The sequence below is a fragment of the Bos taurus genome, chromosome 25, assembly GCF_002263795.3.
Source record: "Bos taurus isolate L1 Dominette 01449 registration number 42190680 breed Hereford chromosome 25, ARS-UCD2.0, whole genome shotgun sequence".
Classification (NCBI taxonomy): Eukaryota; Metazoa; Chordata; class Mammalia; order Artiodactyla; family Bovidae; genus Bos; species Bos taurus.
Window position 1 is genome coordinate 34718709 of NC_037352.1, and position 16448 is coordinate 34735156.

Below are 16448 nucleotides of genomic sequence, written 5' to 3' on the forward strand. Positions count from 1 at the left end.
TCTGGTGGGAGGCTTTCCCTGCTCTGGGGTCTCCTGTGGAGGGCGCATTGAGTCTAGTTTAGCTCAGGCTTCTGTATCACCAGTGGGAACTTCACATTCTGAAATGCACAGATCAAGGCACAATCAACAAATACACTCCTGCCCCACCCACCAGTCACAGGTCGGGGAGGATGGCGGTTCTCTTCCAACCCTCTAGATCCCGAGACGAGAAACGTCCTTGGTCACAAGCCTGTGGACCACCTGGCAGCCGACTCTGCAGGGCTCTCCCGCCTCCAGCCCCGAGCGCTGGCTGGAGAGGCCCTTTCTCAGGAGCCTGATCCTTCCAGAAGCCCATGAGACGCCATTCCCTCCTTCCTCCTCTCCCTCACTTGCCAGCACTCACAGGTGCCCTGAGCTCATCCTTCTCCACATCACAGGGGTTAGGGAACAAAGCGAGAGACCCCCCACACCCCTCAGACCTGCAGGCTGAGGCTGGGCGGCTGGCTGGGCGCAGGCTGCTGCCATCAGTCAGCCCTTGCCAGACCCGGCGTGGTCGGCCACCCTTCCTGGTCTCCACAAGCCTGTGAGACACGTGGTGGCAGCCCTGTTTCACAGAGGAAGCCGGTGCTGGGAGGGCCCGGACTCCGCAGGTGCCAAGAAGCCAGCGGGGACGCAGGGCCTCACGTGTACCCAGAGGGAGACCTGTGGACAGCGGGGCCGGCTGGCCCCCAGGTCCCCCGCTCGCATCCAACCCAGGTTTCTGCCGACGCCTGGCCCCGACGCCACACGCCCGAGGAAGCGCGGGAGGAAGGCGGTGCTCGAGGTGCCCTTTGGACCCAGAATGGAAAGTGTTTGCTGCTCCTCCTCAGGCCAGAGCCCTTTGAATAAAAACAACCCACACGTTCTTGTGTTTGTATAAAAGATATTTACTTCAATTATCACACCTAGGGTGCTAGTGAATAATAATAATACATGGTGTGAGTTTCATACAGTGATATTGCTTCTCCATATCGTATAGGGACCGTGGTGCAGTGCTGAGAACAAACATCGTATGGCTAACCAAGGACAGAAGGGACGACGGGTGCTCCCCCACCCCATGCCAGGCGGATCAGCTTCTGACTTCCCGTGCCGAGAACAAATAGCAAGAAACAAAATGTTACCGGAGATGGGTCACAGCAACACAACAGAGGCTTTTCTCGAAGCTATTTGTACAAAAATGATGCTTTTTTTTTTTTGGTCAATTGGGTCATTGTGAGGATTAAAAAAAAAAAAAGTCTGATTGTGAGTATGAACAAACGAGCTCTAAAAACACCTAAGACTTAGTGCGTTACAGAAAATATAAAATACTGCTAAAATGTAAGACACCGCAAGACACGGTGCTGGTGGTGGTGGTGGGGGGAGCTGAGCTCACTGGGAGGCGTCTGGGAGAGGCCCCCGCGCAGCCCGCCGTCCTGTGCTGTGTCAGTTAGTAGTCTGGGCAGGAGCGTGGCCACCTGCTCTCACGGCAAGTAGTTTATTGCACAATCGCAAAGAGCTAGGTCTTACTCAGTGGAAAGGGACGTGGGGGGACACCGCCTTTTCGTTTTGCTTTTTCCCATTTTTATTTTCTAACGAGCTCTCCGCAAATGCTTTCAGAACTTTGGACGAAATCCTCACGTCTCCAAAATGCACAGCATTTTCTGAAAGGGGGGGTCTCAGAGGGTGGAACATGAGATGCCCGTTTTCTCTAGGAATGAGGCAGAAAACGGTGAGAGAAATGCATAGACGACTTGGGGGAAATGGAAACCCTTGTAGGGGAGGGATGGGGCCGTTGTTTCATCAGAGGGCTTTCAAAGAGACGAGGACAGAATCAGGACCCCAGACGATGTCAGAGGGGGGAAAAGCCGTGGGTGACACGGAGAGCCTGCCGACCCTCTGGGAGCCCCACCTCGGGGCGGTGGGCAGCACCCAGCCTCAGCCTCCACCACCCCGATACCCAAGGAGCAAGCCACTGGGTGTCCTGCTGGCTGTGCTTCTAGCCACGGAAAGCTGTGCCCCCGGTCCATGCTTCCTCTGCGCTTAACCACAGGAAGGGGGAAAAGGGCTCCCCCCCCAACCCCGGCTCCCCCAGAGTGGGTCCTTAAGCCACAGCTGGACAGAAAAACACGGTTGCTCCGCAAGATGGTTTTGACCAACTTTGTAGGCAAGGAAAACAACAACTGTAACAAAAGCCAACAGAAACTTGTCAGCCCAGTGAGCCTTGCCAGAGACCTCTCTCACCCGAACTCAGGCTCGACCAGGCCTCCGCGCCCGCCCTGCCCCGGGGCTTCTGAACTGTCATGAACCCAGAAGTCTGACCGGAGGCTCTAGGAGGCTTTGGGGGAACCAAGCTTTGCTTTTTCTAAGTCTCCTCTACAGCTCCTCACACGAGCAAACTTCAAACCCCGGCGCTTCCTTAACATTGGGAGATTGTTTTGTTCATCAACTCTCTCGTTTTGAAAAGTGGGACGTGATGGAGACCACCAGTTTTTGAGCGGCTACTCTGGAGAGAGACAGCTGATTCAGAGAAACCCCCCTCTGCCCTCCGATCACATCCCCAAGACCCTTTGGGTCTCTGGGGGCAGGGGAGGGAGGGAGGCAGAAGACAGCAAAGGCTGGAGTGAGAGTCAGAAGCATTTATGGTAACAACAACGACACAAAATAACAATACACTCCTGATAAGTACTTAAAGGATTAACCTAATAATAAATAGAAGAGAATAGAAATATTTTTTAAACAATTTTTTTTTCTCAAGGAAATATCCTTTTATAATTATCCTCACGCACGCTGTGGGGAGGTGGGGGGGGGTGGGTGTCAGTAGCAGTCGATCCATCTCAACAAGAAAAAGGTGAAGTGCTGGGAGGGACGCCTGTGGTCACACGCTCACTGGGGAGGGTTCTCAGCCGCCGAGTCGCAGCCCGCTCCACCTGCCCTGCTGCCCCAGCCAGAGGTTCTGGTGGGTGCCCGTGGGCCCTGCGTGACTAGCATGGTGGGCAGCAAGAGGCAGGTTGAGACGGGGTTGCGGGGCAGGGGCAGAGAGGCAGTGCTGGGGAGGCCCGTTTTCCCTTCAGTTCCCAAACAAAACGGAACTACAGTGAACACACTCGTCCTGCTCCTCCACAACCTGAATCGTCCTGGTCTAAAGCTTACTTTGAGTTCATTTGGTGTGCAATACGTTCTCTCTTAAAAATGAAGGGAAATGATTTCTATTGCACAGAGCTTTTTACACATAGTCATCTATTTAAGTGCTTTCTGTTTAAAGCAAGCTATGAGAACATAAAAAAGAAAGAAAGAAAAAAAAGGAAATGAAAAACGGAGGGGGGAAAAAAGGGAACCAGAAAACAAAGGAGCCCCGTGCCACTTCAATCCGTCTTGCTGACTGGTATCTGGTTTTACCCACGGAAGTCCCAATGCTTCTGTATATACTGTGCTTCTGATTACTGTCCACAGGGGTGTAGCCACGACTTTGGAATATAAGGCACCTTTCCTTTCTGTTCACAGAAAGCTTGATACATAGCGTACAGCATATTTTGTGGTAGAAATGAGAGCCTAAACACTACAGGAATTACAGTAACACAGACTTCTTTACATTATTGGATAAGCTATAATGATCCATGAAAAGCAACTCAAAGGTATTCTAAATGTTTAATAGCAAGGATGGGGAAGTGCACATTTATGCCTAGCCTAATGTCTTTCACTAGCCTTTTTTTTTTTTTTTTTAAAGGTTCTTCACCTACGATGCCCAACTTTTAAAGTTAGCATTTTGGAGGAGACTAAGCGCTTTGGAAATGTCTCGTTAAAGCTAAATGTCACTTCATCCAAAAATGAAAATGGGGAGTATGCCACTGACGGCAGGGACACAGTCTCTTTGGAGGGGAGGTGGCGTTGGAAGGGCGGTGGCAAGGCCTGGGCAGGCAGGGACAGTTCCCATCACGGACCAATGGTGGGGCGGGGCAGGGCGGGGGTGGGGAAGCTACATTTCCATCCTCTTCCCTGACCAAGGATGAGGCTCCCAGGCTGCTGGGGAAGGGCAGGCTCTGGGGTGGGGCTCATTGTATGCTCAGCTCCTCGCTCCCTACACCCCCTCCTCTGCTGCCTCCATCTGCACGCCCCACCACCAGAGCGTTCTGGCCTCAGCTTTCTGTACACCTCTATGCGTCTCACAGCCTCGATCTTTTGGGAACTTTAACTGGGAACTTCCCTTCCCTTCTTTTCCTGGTAGTTTTCATCTACCAAAAGGCAGTACAGAATCCGAATGGGAGTAACATTGTCAAATTGGACCATCCTCTTAGCGAGCAGATGTACTGGTCGGACTGACATTCACTGCACAGGGAAACAGATGCACACTGTGTTGGGAGTCCCAGGCCACCACCTGGCCACTTAGGGCAGGAGCTCTGCTTTGGGGTTCACAAAGGCTCCCCTAACACCATCAAGACGCAAAGAAACGGCAGCACCAGGGAGGGGGGCGGATTTCTAAATGTGAGCTCTTCCCAGTAAGCGCGTCCAAATTCCTCCCACCAAGAGAGCACTTTGGCCACCAGACTGGGTGGACCCACACCCAACCAGCAGCCCTAGGAGCTGGTTTTCTTCAGCACAGCACAGAAACTGGCCTATTCTTCAGGGAAGAAGGGGTCACATGCCTGAAGACTGGGCATGTGGGTTGGGGAAGGCCAAATCCTTTCCTGTCCTTGGATACTTCCCATGGAGACCTCACAGAAGGGCTGAGATTATAACTTCCTGGTGCCAGAGACAACAGAGCTCCCCAGTGCCAGGTGGGAATCCTGGGGAAGTGAAGTGTCCACACGTGGCCATGGAGGGGCAGCCTGGGGCGAGGGAAGCGGCTCTGACAGATCTTAACAGCTGAGCGGGAATGGGCAGCGTGCAGGCGAGCCAGAGACAAGGCCCTGTGAGGCCCGAGGCCACCCCTGCCTGCAGAGGAAACAGCTGTGAGTGCGTTAGGAGCAGGTGGAGGCCAAGAGGAGGATCCCTGAGCCTCGCAGAGCACAGCTGTCTGTCCGGGTTGTGCTCACAAGAGGGAAGCTGCCTGCCCACCAGGCTGAGCTACACTCATGGATGCCACACTTCTAGGTTTTCTCTTCCCAGATCCCACTTGCCTCGAGGTTCTGAGGGGTGTGGGGGGAGGTCCAGTGGGAGCGTGGTTAATGAGGTAGAAGGGGACAAATGAGTGTGATGACACCGGGGTAGGGGAGGACATTCAGGGAGGGAGCCAACTTGCAGCCTGACGGGGAGTGGCTGCCCGCCCACCACGGTCGCCAGGACCTTGCCTGGCTCCATCTCCCCTGAGCAGCTGGCTTACTGGCCTCAGAGGGGAGCGGCCCGGGATGGCTCAGGGCAGACTCTAGTTTTTCATAGGCCTGTCAAGAGGCGTCTGCTGTGGTGCATTTAAGGCAAAGGCTGTTGTCCCCCAGCTCAAGATCTAGGAAATCACCAACACTGTTTCACTGTGTGCTCAGCCCAGAAGGACGGGAGTGTTGCCCCCACTGGCTCCTCTGCTGTTTTCAGGGAGGTCTGTTTTCCTACCATCAGAGGAATGAAGAACATTGCATAGAAAGTCAACAGAGTTCAACGATCGCCCGTGCATGACAGGACACGAGTTCAGGGAGAACAAAGAAATCCAGGCCAACTTCAGGCGAGAAGGCACCTGCCTGCGGACAGAGCTGTCCCGCGACTCTCATCCCAACCTCTTAGGGCATGACTGCTGGGTGATCATCTTAGGGTCAGTAGCAGATGCCAGAACTTGCGTACAACCTGTCCTCTGCTTGGTCTGCTCATGGGGCTGTGGCAGCCCTGGGTATGGAGGCATTCGGGTGTCTCCTTCCTCCTGGGGCTAAGGGCAGCTGGGGAGGGTCTCTCAAAGCCAGAGGGAACACAGAGGAACACTTCACCCAAAGCTCTGCTGCACTCTGGATCTGGACCACCAACCAGCACATCTGGCTTTTAGGGAGACACAAAGATGCCCAAAGGAGGAAGACAGATGAACAGGGAGGCATTCGTGCTTTGGAAGTATAGGGAAACTGTCCCAGGGAGGCCATGAACTCTTATCTTTCTGCCTTGGTTACTGGCCTAGACATAGTGGCCATGACTTGGGAGTAGTCATACAAGTCAGGATCCTGGCAGATCCTGGGGATGCCTCCGCAGTCTCCTGACCACAAGCTACCTTGTGTCGCGATGTTCTTCGGGCAGGTAAGCTCCGAGGAAAACCGAGATGGAGTTAGATGGCTGTGGTAATCCTTCCTAAAGAAGGGCGACCTGCTAGACAGAAATCACAAGACTCATCCAGAAGTTCAAGAGAAGAGGCCTTGTCTGGGAGCCAGGAGATGGGAGTGAAGCCACGCCCCTTCTACCTCAGACACCCAAGAGAATGTGGGCAGGAACCAAAGGTCAAGAGGCTGAACTTGAACACTGATTGTATGCGGAGCCTCCACTTAGCCAGCTAAGTAATGGCAAAAACCTTAAGTTATGAACACTGCCTCCAATTAACAAAAAGAAGCCATTTAAAATGGTATAATGGAGCTTGTAATTAAGTGTTAGTGTTTTCTACGGAACCGTGTTCCCCAGGGGAGAGGTACAAATCAGCTTTTTAAACTGATGGAGCGGAAAGAGGAAGAGGTCGGCTGCCTGTGGGAGCTACTGCTTGGAACGCCAGCCAGCGGAAGGTAAAGCCCATGGAGGGGATGCTGTTCAAGGCACTTGAATATTGCTTATCAAGATGAAAGGTCAACCCTTGGACTCAGACTGAGGGGCACAAAGAGGAGGGGGACACCCCATCCCAGGTTTCTGTTATTTAGTGGCAGCTCTTGTAAGTATTACAGTGACAGCTTAAACACAAGAGATCTAAGACTAGGATCGCAATTAAAAAAAAAATAAATAGAAAAAGAATACAAACACGGAACTGCAAGCAAAATTTAACCAACTGATTGTATCGAGCACCCAGATGTAAGTCTGGCAAAAAAAGACAGAATGGAAATCAACAATAACCTAGTTTTAAAAAAAGAAACAAAACCAACAAAAATGACTAAATTGCCTGGAAGAGCCAAAGTGGCTGTTTTAGACGTTACTATTTGGCCACAAGGATGGACAGGTTTATACTTTTTATCAGTTTCTTCGATTTAACTCCTTAGTAAATAACAGTCATGCCTTTAAATCGAAAACACTACCCTGGCGTTCCCTGTTAACGCCCTGCTTTTCGTTCTACTGAAAGTTGGGTATTTGGAGACTCATCACGTGATGACAAAATTCCTCCTTGAGGTTTCTGTGGAGAGGACACCACAGTACTGTCAGGGGCTCTGCTACGCACTGTCCTGAGGGTCACGGATGCAAACGCCCTCTTCTCAACGCACCTGGATTCAGCCAGATGGGAATCCATTTTCCCCTTAAGCTCCTCCGTGTTGAATTCTCTGCTCACTGAACCAGATTTTAAATTCAGAATGATATGAAACCATCAAAAGACAAACGGCCTGCCTCCCAGCCTCCTAGAGCCTTCTGCAAACTTCTTCTTCATGAAAAGGCATTGTCTTTAGTGTAGTGACTCTTAAATTTGTGAAAAACTTGAACTAAGTGCTGCAGTTGCAGGTTAAAAGACTGTAAATGAAATACATAATTTCTAAAACGTCATGCAAGAAATGTGGTTTCACATCTTACAGTCAAAGTCCTACAAGTTAATTAATACAAGCACACTGAGGTGTAATAGCGGGAGCATACCTTTAAAATTAGAACTCCCTCCCACCCCCCCAAATCAAAAAAAGGTAATATTAATTAAACTTAAGAAATAATGAATGCACCATTAAAATGTCATCCAAAGATGTTGACCTAAGACAAAGGTTTCAATGATACACAATACGGTCAAAAAGGTTTCAATCAGTAATATACAGTATGACAACTACATCTTGTAAATTATTCCCAATACTGCCGGCAGTCTATCTCTCTAAAGAATATTTGCCCCTTTCATCCCTTCCTAACAATCAGATAATAAAATACAGCACCTATAAATAAGCAAAAAAAAATATATATATATACCGAAATCATCTATTGTTAGTTTAAAGATATGGCAATAAAGGAGTCTAAATTAGCAAACTTGTAGAAGCCATAACTGATAAAACAGCTTATTGAAAAAAGGTGGCAGTAATGCACTCTATGTGTGCACAGGTACTTAAGAAAATACACAGACGTATAAAATTGCACACACGCACACACGCACACTTTCATCCACCTCTGTTCTCACGCATATACACATAGACGACAGGAGGAATCAGAGACAAGTTAGACTTTTGATTTGTACTTAGACTGCCCTAAACTGTGCATAAAAAGAACGTTCCAAGAGGCAAAATGAATGGAGGGCCAATGATCTGGTCTGGAAGTGAAGAGCATCAACGTTTTGGTGTGAGACTACGGGGGTGGGAGCCGAGCCCAGACTGCCACGTTCTCTCTTCTGCAGGGAAGGAAGGAGGCTTCCCACGACGTCAACAGTCATCAGTGCTTGTGGTGGGAAGAAAGGGAGAGATAGAGAGACAGAGAGAGAGTTATGTGCGTGCTTGGGCGCACGCATGAGCCCTGCCCAGGCCCAGGGAGTGGCGTCCCCTGGTGGGGCTCAGTCCATCAGGTGCCCGGGAGAGTGGTGTGAGGTGTGGTGCCTTCTGTGTCACGGAAAGACTGCTGCCTACGAGGGGTGAGGGGCCCGAGGGGCCCCAGATCTGCCTGCGGCGACCTTCGCGGCCTACACTTTCCTCCTTTCTTTCAACGCTCGCACATGTGCAAGACGCACTAACACAGACATAAGACACCATAAATTAAACAAAATGAACGGGTACATGCTACAGTTCTAACTTGTCTCCTACACCTCCAAGATATGAGGTCTGATCAGCGTGCTCTGCGGTTAGAGGTTAAAAAGCAGATTATAAAATACCTAGATTCGGATCTTTTCTTTTTGTCCTGATTTGGCCTAGAATGGAGTGTATTAAACAAACCCTGGTCAGCAAAAGCCCAGAGTCAGTTAAAGCTATGGATCAATGTGCACTACATGTCAGGATTCTATTCACGTACAAGAAAACACTACGTCAGCTACCACAAAATCAGATATTTTCCTGATGTGACTTTTCTTGTTAAAAAATATGTGGAGTAAATGTGTTTTACTTTAATTCAAAGTTTCAAAGGAGAAGATTCTTTACTTGAAAATATTTAGGAATCCAAACTAGTGTGTTTAGAGTCGGTTTGACTGTGCAATCTCTTAGTGGCAACTGAACAGCTACAAAAACTTTCTTTTTTAAATTTTTTTTTCTGAAAAATCCCCCCCCTCCCCTTTTTTCCTGGTTTAAGAAGATAATAGTGTATTATCGCTCTGAAGCCATTAGATGGCAGATAAAAAGCCCCCTTTCAATATGTGGGTTTGATTTTTTTTTTTTTTAAAGCCCACACGAAAAGAGGAGGGCGCAAGGCAAAGCTGTAAGAGTTATTCCAGAACCTGTGGAAATCACTTAGGGCAATAAAAAAAACACTTCAGGGTACAAAAAAGCTCGACTACACATTTCCGTTTTCTTCCTTGAAAACACGACATAGATTGGGCTTAATGCTCCTTTTGTTTTCTATATGCACCTTGGCCTATGGCGATTTTGCCCTGTGGCCCGCAGGGCGGTTAAGTGCGCAACACGGTCCCGGCCGCTGAGTCGGCGCCCGCCCCTCTGCCCGGCCCGGTTCGACCCAGCTCGGCCAGACTCGGTTCGACTCGGCCCAGCCCGGCCCGGTCAGGCTTGGCCCGGCCCGGCCAGACTCGGCCCGGCGCGGCGCGACGGGCGGGCGGGCGGCGCCCTCTCAGAACTCCCATTCGATGGGCTCCTCGCGGCTGGCAGCCTTCTCCAGGCGGTGGATTATGCTGTTCAAGTTCGCGGCCTTCTTCTTCCTCAAGGGGTTGTCTCGCGAGTCCCTGGCGCCCGCCGCCTCCGGGAGGCCGAAGAGGCTCTGCAGCGAGCTGGGTCTGCGGGCGGCCGCGGGCGCGCTGGTGCTTGGCAAAGCGGAACTCCTGTCGGCGCCGTCCCGGGCCCGGCAGGGGCCCTCGCCGGGCGGGGCGGCTGAGGTAGCGGCGTCCTCCCCGGCCGCGGGCGCGGCGGCGGCGGCGGGGTTTGGCACGGGCCCCGGGCCGTCCGCGGGACCCTCGGGTGGCGGCGGCGGCGCCCGGGGCCGGCCTTCGTCGGCGGCGGCGTCCGGGACCGGGGTCCCCGAGGGCGGCGGCTCTGCCTTCTCCGCCGGCCGCGGCGCCTCCTCCCGCTCCTCCGGGGCCGCGGCCGCCTCGGCCGGCCCTCCCTGAGACTTCGCGGCGGCCGCGGGGCCGCCCGACTCTTCGGCGTCCGCGGCGCCCGGGCCCTCGGCGGCCTCCACGCCGTCGCAGCTGTCGCCTTCTGAGCTGGGTGCGGCCCGGCCGCTCCGGGCCGACGGCGAATCGCTGGCCCCCGCCTGGCCCTGGCTCCCGGCCTGAATCTCCTCAATGAACAGTTCTCTGCGGATCCGAGACCTACAAGACACAAGCAGTGGGGGCGCCGTCAGGGGACCTCTGTGCACGGGTTCCCTGTGTCCTTTCCCTCGCGGCCCAGGCCTCCTGCCATCTCCGTCCACTGCCCGACATCTCACTCCCACCGGCCTGACAGCCGCTCAGGCTCCTGCGGACCCCAGAGTAGAGCCCCTCTTTACAGCCACCCCATTCTCCCCAGGCAGGAGCCGGCAACCCTCCCAGCTGAAAGTTTCCCAGGCTTGGGGCCTCTGAGTAACCTGTCCTTTGGTTGGAATGCCAGTCTCCTCTTCACTAGGATGGACCGCCAACATTAATGGCACGGCAAGGCCCTGTCCTTTGCACACCCACACCTAGCACTGGTGCTTGGTGTACAGCCATAAGGCGGAATGAATTCAAACAAGGAGATAAAGTATGAATGGTAACCACTGCCTCCCCCTCTGGACCTCCTGAGAGAGAACCAATTATTAGACAGTGCCCAAAGTGAAAATCTTCAGTGTTGAGCTCTGAGCCACAGGTCAGAGTCTCCGGTCAAGGCTGAGGTGGGATTCTATCAATTTGTGTGATTAAATTTCAACTAACTCCGTCCTCTAAAAGACAACCAGGGAAGGGTCACTTTTGACCAATCAGGAGGGAGATCAAATATGTGCTCCAACACAGACACCATGTTTTAATTAAGCTGAGTTCAGCCTACAATGGAAAGCGTGCTTCACTAGGAGGAAACAGCTACAGAAGGGCCCAGGCCTTCCCTATTTTGGAGCCCTTGGTGATGTCATGAAAGGGCTTTTGTTAAATCTTTTGTTTTGTGTCAGAATTTCTCTTCCTATCATGCTCACAGTACTTGGTTCGATCAGAAATCTCTCTAGGTGTTTCTTCCTAAAAACCTCTGATCATGAGCCAACTGTCAGTGGAAAAGCATCTTCAGGGAAATTAGCACCAAGTCCAGAGTCTTGCAGAAACAGCCTACAGAAAGCCCTGGGGTCAGGCATGTGTGAAGATATTTTCTGCAGTGTGTGTAATTCAATAAAGGTGACATTTTTTGAGAACCCACGGTATGCCAGGTTCTGTGCTGGATGTAGGGAGGTTGGAGCCAGGGAGAATTCGGCTATAGTTTAGTCGAGTATATCACAAGTCAGGTCGTGGTTATCTGCTACATGGTTTTTTGCTCCATACAAAGGGTGAACTTTGACCCTTGTCCTGAAGATGATCCCTGAGCCAAAGCTGCAGGGGGAGGTCCTGAAGCCCCCCCAGAAGTTCCCAGGAGGTAATGGAAGACTTTCCTCCTTCCTGGGGGCTACTTTGGGAGCCTGTGAAATGGTAATTCCCATCAACAGATCCCTGGGCACTTTGCTAAGGGGAAATGCTTATCCTCCTTGCTAGGAGGATGAACCTGCACTTTGCTGGACTTCAAGCCCCTTAACAGCTAAAAAATACCCACTAGGGTGAACACTCAATCCCATTCCACCCTGGCTGGGGAAGGCTAGATGGGCAGCTAAGGGTTTGGTCTGATCCAGGCCACAGGTCCATCATGGACTAACTGGAATCCCAGGGGCAGCCTGGCTCAGAATAGAGCATAGGCTTTTCGGAACCAGGCAAACCTGGGTTTGCCTTGTCATTACTAGCTACAAAACTTGGACAAATTCCTTAAGCTTTCTGTGCTTCAGTTTTCTTATCAGAAAAGTATGGAAAATAGTGTCTTCCTTGCAGAGATGTTATGACTAAATGTTGGTTTTTTTTGTTGTCGTTTTCTTCTTTTTTTGGTTACGCCACATGGCATGTGGGATCTTAGTTTCCCAGTCAGGGACAGAACCCACGCCCCCTTGCAGTGGCAGGATGGGGTCTTAACCACAGGACCACCATGATGAAATATTAAATATGGGACACAAAGTAGACCAAAAAAATAGGAAAAAAATTTTCTATTTTTACCACCCAGCTACCTTTTGAATGACAAAGTCCTTGTTGTAAGTGCTAAGGCTGAGACAGAAGGGCTGAGGGACCGGGAGGGACAACTTCATGTCCAAGACCTGGGATGGAGGCTGTGACCCTCACTGGCTAGAATGACACGTATGACGTTTAAACATTTACATGTATGACGTGTAAAATGGGGCTGGCAGCTCTGAATTCAACCGCAGGTGGGAGGAAATGTGAAATAACATCCATAAAGTTCTTGGCTCAGGGACTGGCACATGTTACGCGCTTAGCAGATAAGAGGCGTCACCCTTCTCAGCCTAGACTGGTCTCTGTGTCCCTGAGGAAGATTATCTTTTGGTCTAGAAAGACCAGGTCCCAGAAGCAAATCTGGTTTTCAGACAAGTCAGGCAAGGCTGACAAAATGCTGTGGCTTTTAGGGCTTGGAAGAGCTTCTGCTGGGTGGACCTGTTCTCCAGGAGGGCAGGTGTCCTGCCTGGGCTATGTTGTTCTGGTGTTCCTGGGTAAATGGTCACCTTAGAATACTTCTGATGGCCTTAGGGTAAAAGAAGAGGAAGTAAAGTTTTGTTTATTTTTTGATGGGGGTAAAAATCAATCCCAAGCATTTACTCCCTATGGGTTCGAGTGGTGCAGAAAAAACTAAATCAACTTCTGTTTAACTCCTGTGGAAAGAACCTAAGAAACTGCCTTTTTGACCACAAGTCCTTAAAAATTGGTGTATTATTTCTCTAGGATAAAAATCTCAAAAGTGAGATGGCTGGGCCAAAAGATCTGTGCTTATTTAATTTTAATAGAAACTGCAAAATCACTTTCTAAATTATTAGTAATAATCCACTCCCCTACAAATACTATATTTCTGCCACTTTTCTGCATCTTCACCAGATACTGGGACACGTTCAAAGATTTGCCAAGTGGTAACAAAAAAGTGGAATGTTGTTTTTATTTTAGATTTCTAAACTATTAATCTAATTGATCATTTTTTCATATATTAGCAGTACCTATCTCTTTTCCTATGAAATGCCTATTCATATTCTTTACTAATTGTTCAGTAGGATTTTAAAAATCAATTCCTATAAAAATGGACAGAGGAACACTTTATTACATGTATTGTAAAATATTCACTTTTTCCCAGTCTGCTGTGTTTGTTTTGGGACTTTGTGATATCTTCAATCCTGTCGTTTTCTGCTTTCATATAGTCAAATATAGCTATTTTTACTAGATGGTTTTAGGTTTTCCTATATTTCTAATCTTTATTAAAAAATTCTTAGTACCAAGTAATAAAAGTATCTTGGAAAGAAAAAAAAAGAAGGGATTTCCCTGGTGCTCCAGTGGTTAAGAATCTGCCTGCCAAAGCAGGTGGACACAGGTTTGATCCCTGGTCCAGGAACTAAGATCTCATATGCTGTAGGGCAACCAACCCCCTGTGCCACAACTACTGAAGCCCAGGCGCACTACAGACCACATACCACAACTAGAGAAAGCCCACAGACAGCAACAAAGAGCCCGCGAACTACAGCGAAGACCCAGCCCAGCCCCAAACAAACAAACAATAAATAAAATTAAAAAAAAAAAGTAACTGCTTTCTTGTTTAGGAATCAAACACATTCAGTGCCTGTGTGCTGAGTGCTGCTGTATGCTCATCCTTATGTGAAGTGCTATAGGACCTACCAGGTGAGCTGGTCTGTCTTGAGCATTTAAGGGAAGAGCTGAAGCCGTGGAGAGAGGGCTGTGGCTCAGCTGGAATCTCTGCACTTTTCCTTTGGGTGGCCTTAGGTGAGGGACTTCAGTTCTTTTTGGGCTTTATGCCATTCCTAGTGACCTGATGCCACTTCTTATCCAACCTATTCTGTGACTTATAAAATTCTTCTCTAGTTCAGTTCTTTCAATACCCTGCACACATCATACCTCTTCTAGGATATTCATCCAGATTTCTGCAGGTGAGACTGGTCTCTGCCCTTGGTTCTACCACTGGACTTACCAGCCTCCTTTGTTGTGGAGTGTATTTGACGGCATTTATTGAGCATCCATCTACTCTAGGTCTGGATCTGAGCTCATGACTAAGCTTTGAGGTTCCATGGCTCTTCTTCCCATCTCCGCCTTCTCTATAGTTGGATTTGTTTAAATGCTCAAATCAGGCATCTCCACAATGACCAGCTGACCATCATGTGATGGCATTTCCATGGGGGTCAGGAGGCCAGCTGGGAAACCTGAAGAGCGTGTGCCCTGGCCAGGAGGCAGTCACTGCTTCTCAACTGAGGCCTGCAGGGGGATCTGGGAAAAAGGTGGCTCCCAGCAGGGTGGGGAGAAATGGCTTTGGAGATGTTTTGTGTGACTGACAGCTCCTTTACCCAGATTTTCAGCAGTCTACAGCTTCATGCCCCTCCTGTCCAGGGTTAGGATACTTCATTAAATTGGATGTGACTTGAAGAAGACTTGAAAGTGCACATTCAAATGCACCTCTGTGTCTGGAAAGTGAAAACAGGATTGCATAACACCTGGCAAGGACAGGCTCTGGGGAACCTCTGCCCACGTTTCCATTCACTCGCCTTCACTGTACTTGTTTACTGCTCTTGAAGTTTCCTTCCGTGTAGAGGGAGCTCCACTCTTGCAACTGCTGACCTCGCTCTGCTTCTGTTTTTATCTGATCGGTAAATTTAGGAGTGAATAAGCTGGTTGTGCTCAGCTCATGTACTTTCTTTGTCTTCTTGGGAGCCAGCCCACACATGGTGAGGCCTGCCTGGGGCCAGGGCTGCCTTGATGGATAAACTGGCCTGGTTTTAAGAGTCAGGTAGCAGGTCTATTGGGCTTCCCTAGTGGCTCAGTGGTAAAGAATCTGCCTGCAATGCAGGAGAACCGGGTTCAATCCCTGGGTTAGGAAGATCCCCTTGGGGAGATCATGGCAACCCACTCCAGTACTCTTGCCTGGAGAATCCCATGGACAGAGGCGCCTGGCAGGGTATAGTCAATGGGGTCGCACAGAGTCAGACACAACTGAATCGACTAAGCAGTAGCAGCAGTAGGTCTAGTTGGCTCTCACACTAAGCTATATCTGTTAACATAGCCTTCATTGGTGATAAAGGCATTATTTTGGCTCCCATCTAATATTTAAGCATTTTCCAGTTTGTTCAGAACCTGGAAGTTTCGTTGGGCCCTGTCAGAAATTCCAGCAGAACCTATCTGATAAGGCAGGGCCACTTTGAGATACAATTCCTCCCTCTGGCCCCTGGCTGTCTGTGATCGTCTGCTGCCTGCTGCTGACCTGCACTGGCTCTTCACGAGCACCTGTCACCTTGGTATCCCAGGAGCGCCTACCCTGTTCTGTTGAGCCTGAGAGAAAATGATGTTCTGACAGGAACCAGCGACTGAGATGGCCATGTACACGGCATTCAGTGGGCCTGATTCTCCGTCAGACCACTGAGAATTCTCCGTTTCTAGCAGCAGGGAGTCTTGGTTATACGGGTGATCAACAATTCATTACCTGTCAGTGGATTTCCATTATCTAATCCAAACATTTTACCCTGTCCCTTTTTTTGCACGAGTGTGCTGGGCCTTTCCCTGCTCAGGTAAGTTAGTTAACCCCTCTGAGCTTTATGTTCTCATCTATAAAATGTGGTCAGGACTGTATCTTATATAGTTGTGAGGATCAAGTGATACAGTGCTAGTTAAAACCCGTAGCTCAGTGTCTGTGGACCTAGTAGATGCTCAATAAATCTTTAAGAACTCATGACTTTCCCCAAAGAAAGGGTCTTACACTACTTTGTTTATTTAATTACAAAATGAATCAAACTAATTTGGAAAACACCACTAGAAAAGACCTTGAGAAAGCATAAGAAAATCCCTAGATACACGCTCACTATTGTGGAACCAAGAATGACTACACTCTCCCCTTTTTTTCCAACTGTTTTTTTTTTTGGTCATGCTGCATAACATGTGGGGTCTTAGTTCCCCAACCAGGAATTGAACCTGCACTCCCTGCACTGAAAGCACAGAGTCTTACCCACTGGAC

General features: G+C 49.8%; 1 protein-coding gene across 10 annotated transcripts in view; it reads right to left on the reverse strand.

The window, feature by feature from the left end:
* Nucleotides 1-16448, reverse strand: part of CUX1 (cut like homeobox 1) — a 349421-nt gene that overhangs the window by 15528 nt on the left and 317445 nt on the right. For 6 of the 10 annotated variants that reach the window (XM_059881598.1, XM_024985273.2, XM_024985272.2 and 3 more), the window contains one exon: nucleotides 882-10519. The exons of the other annotated variants lie outside the window; for them this stretch is intronic. In XM_059881598.1, coding sequence (XP_059737581.1) covers nucleotides 9823-10519 — 697 coding nt within the window. In that variant the 3' untranslated portion in view covers nucleotides 882-9822. Of the gene's footprint in view, nucleotides 1-881; nucleotides 10520-16448 lie in introns of those variants that run through there. 10 annotated transcript variants of the gene reach the window in all.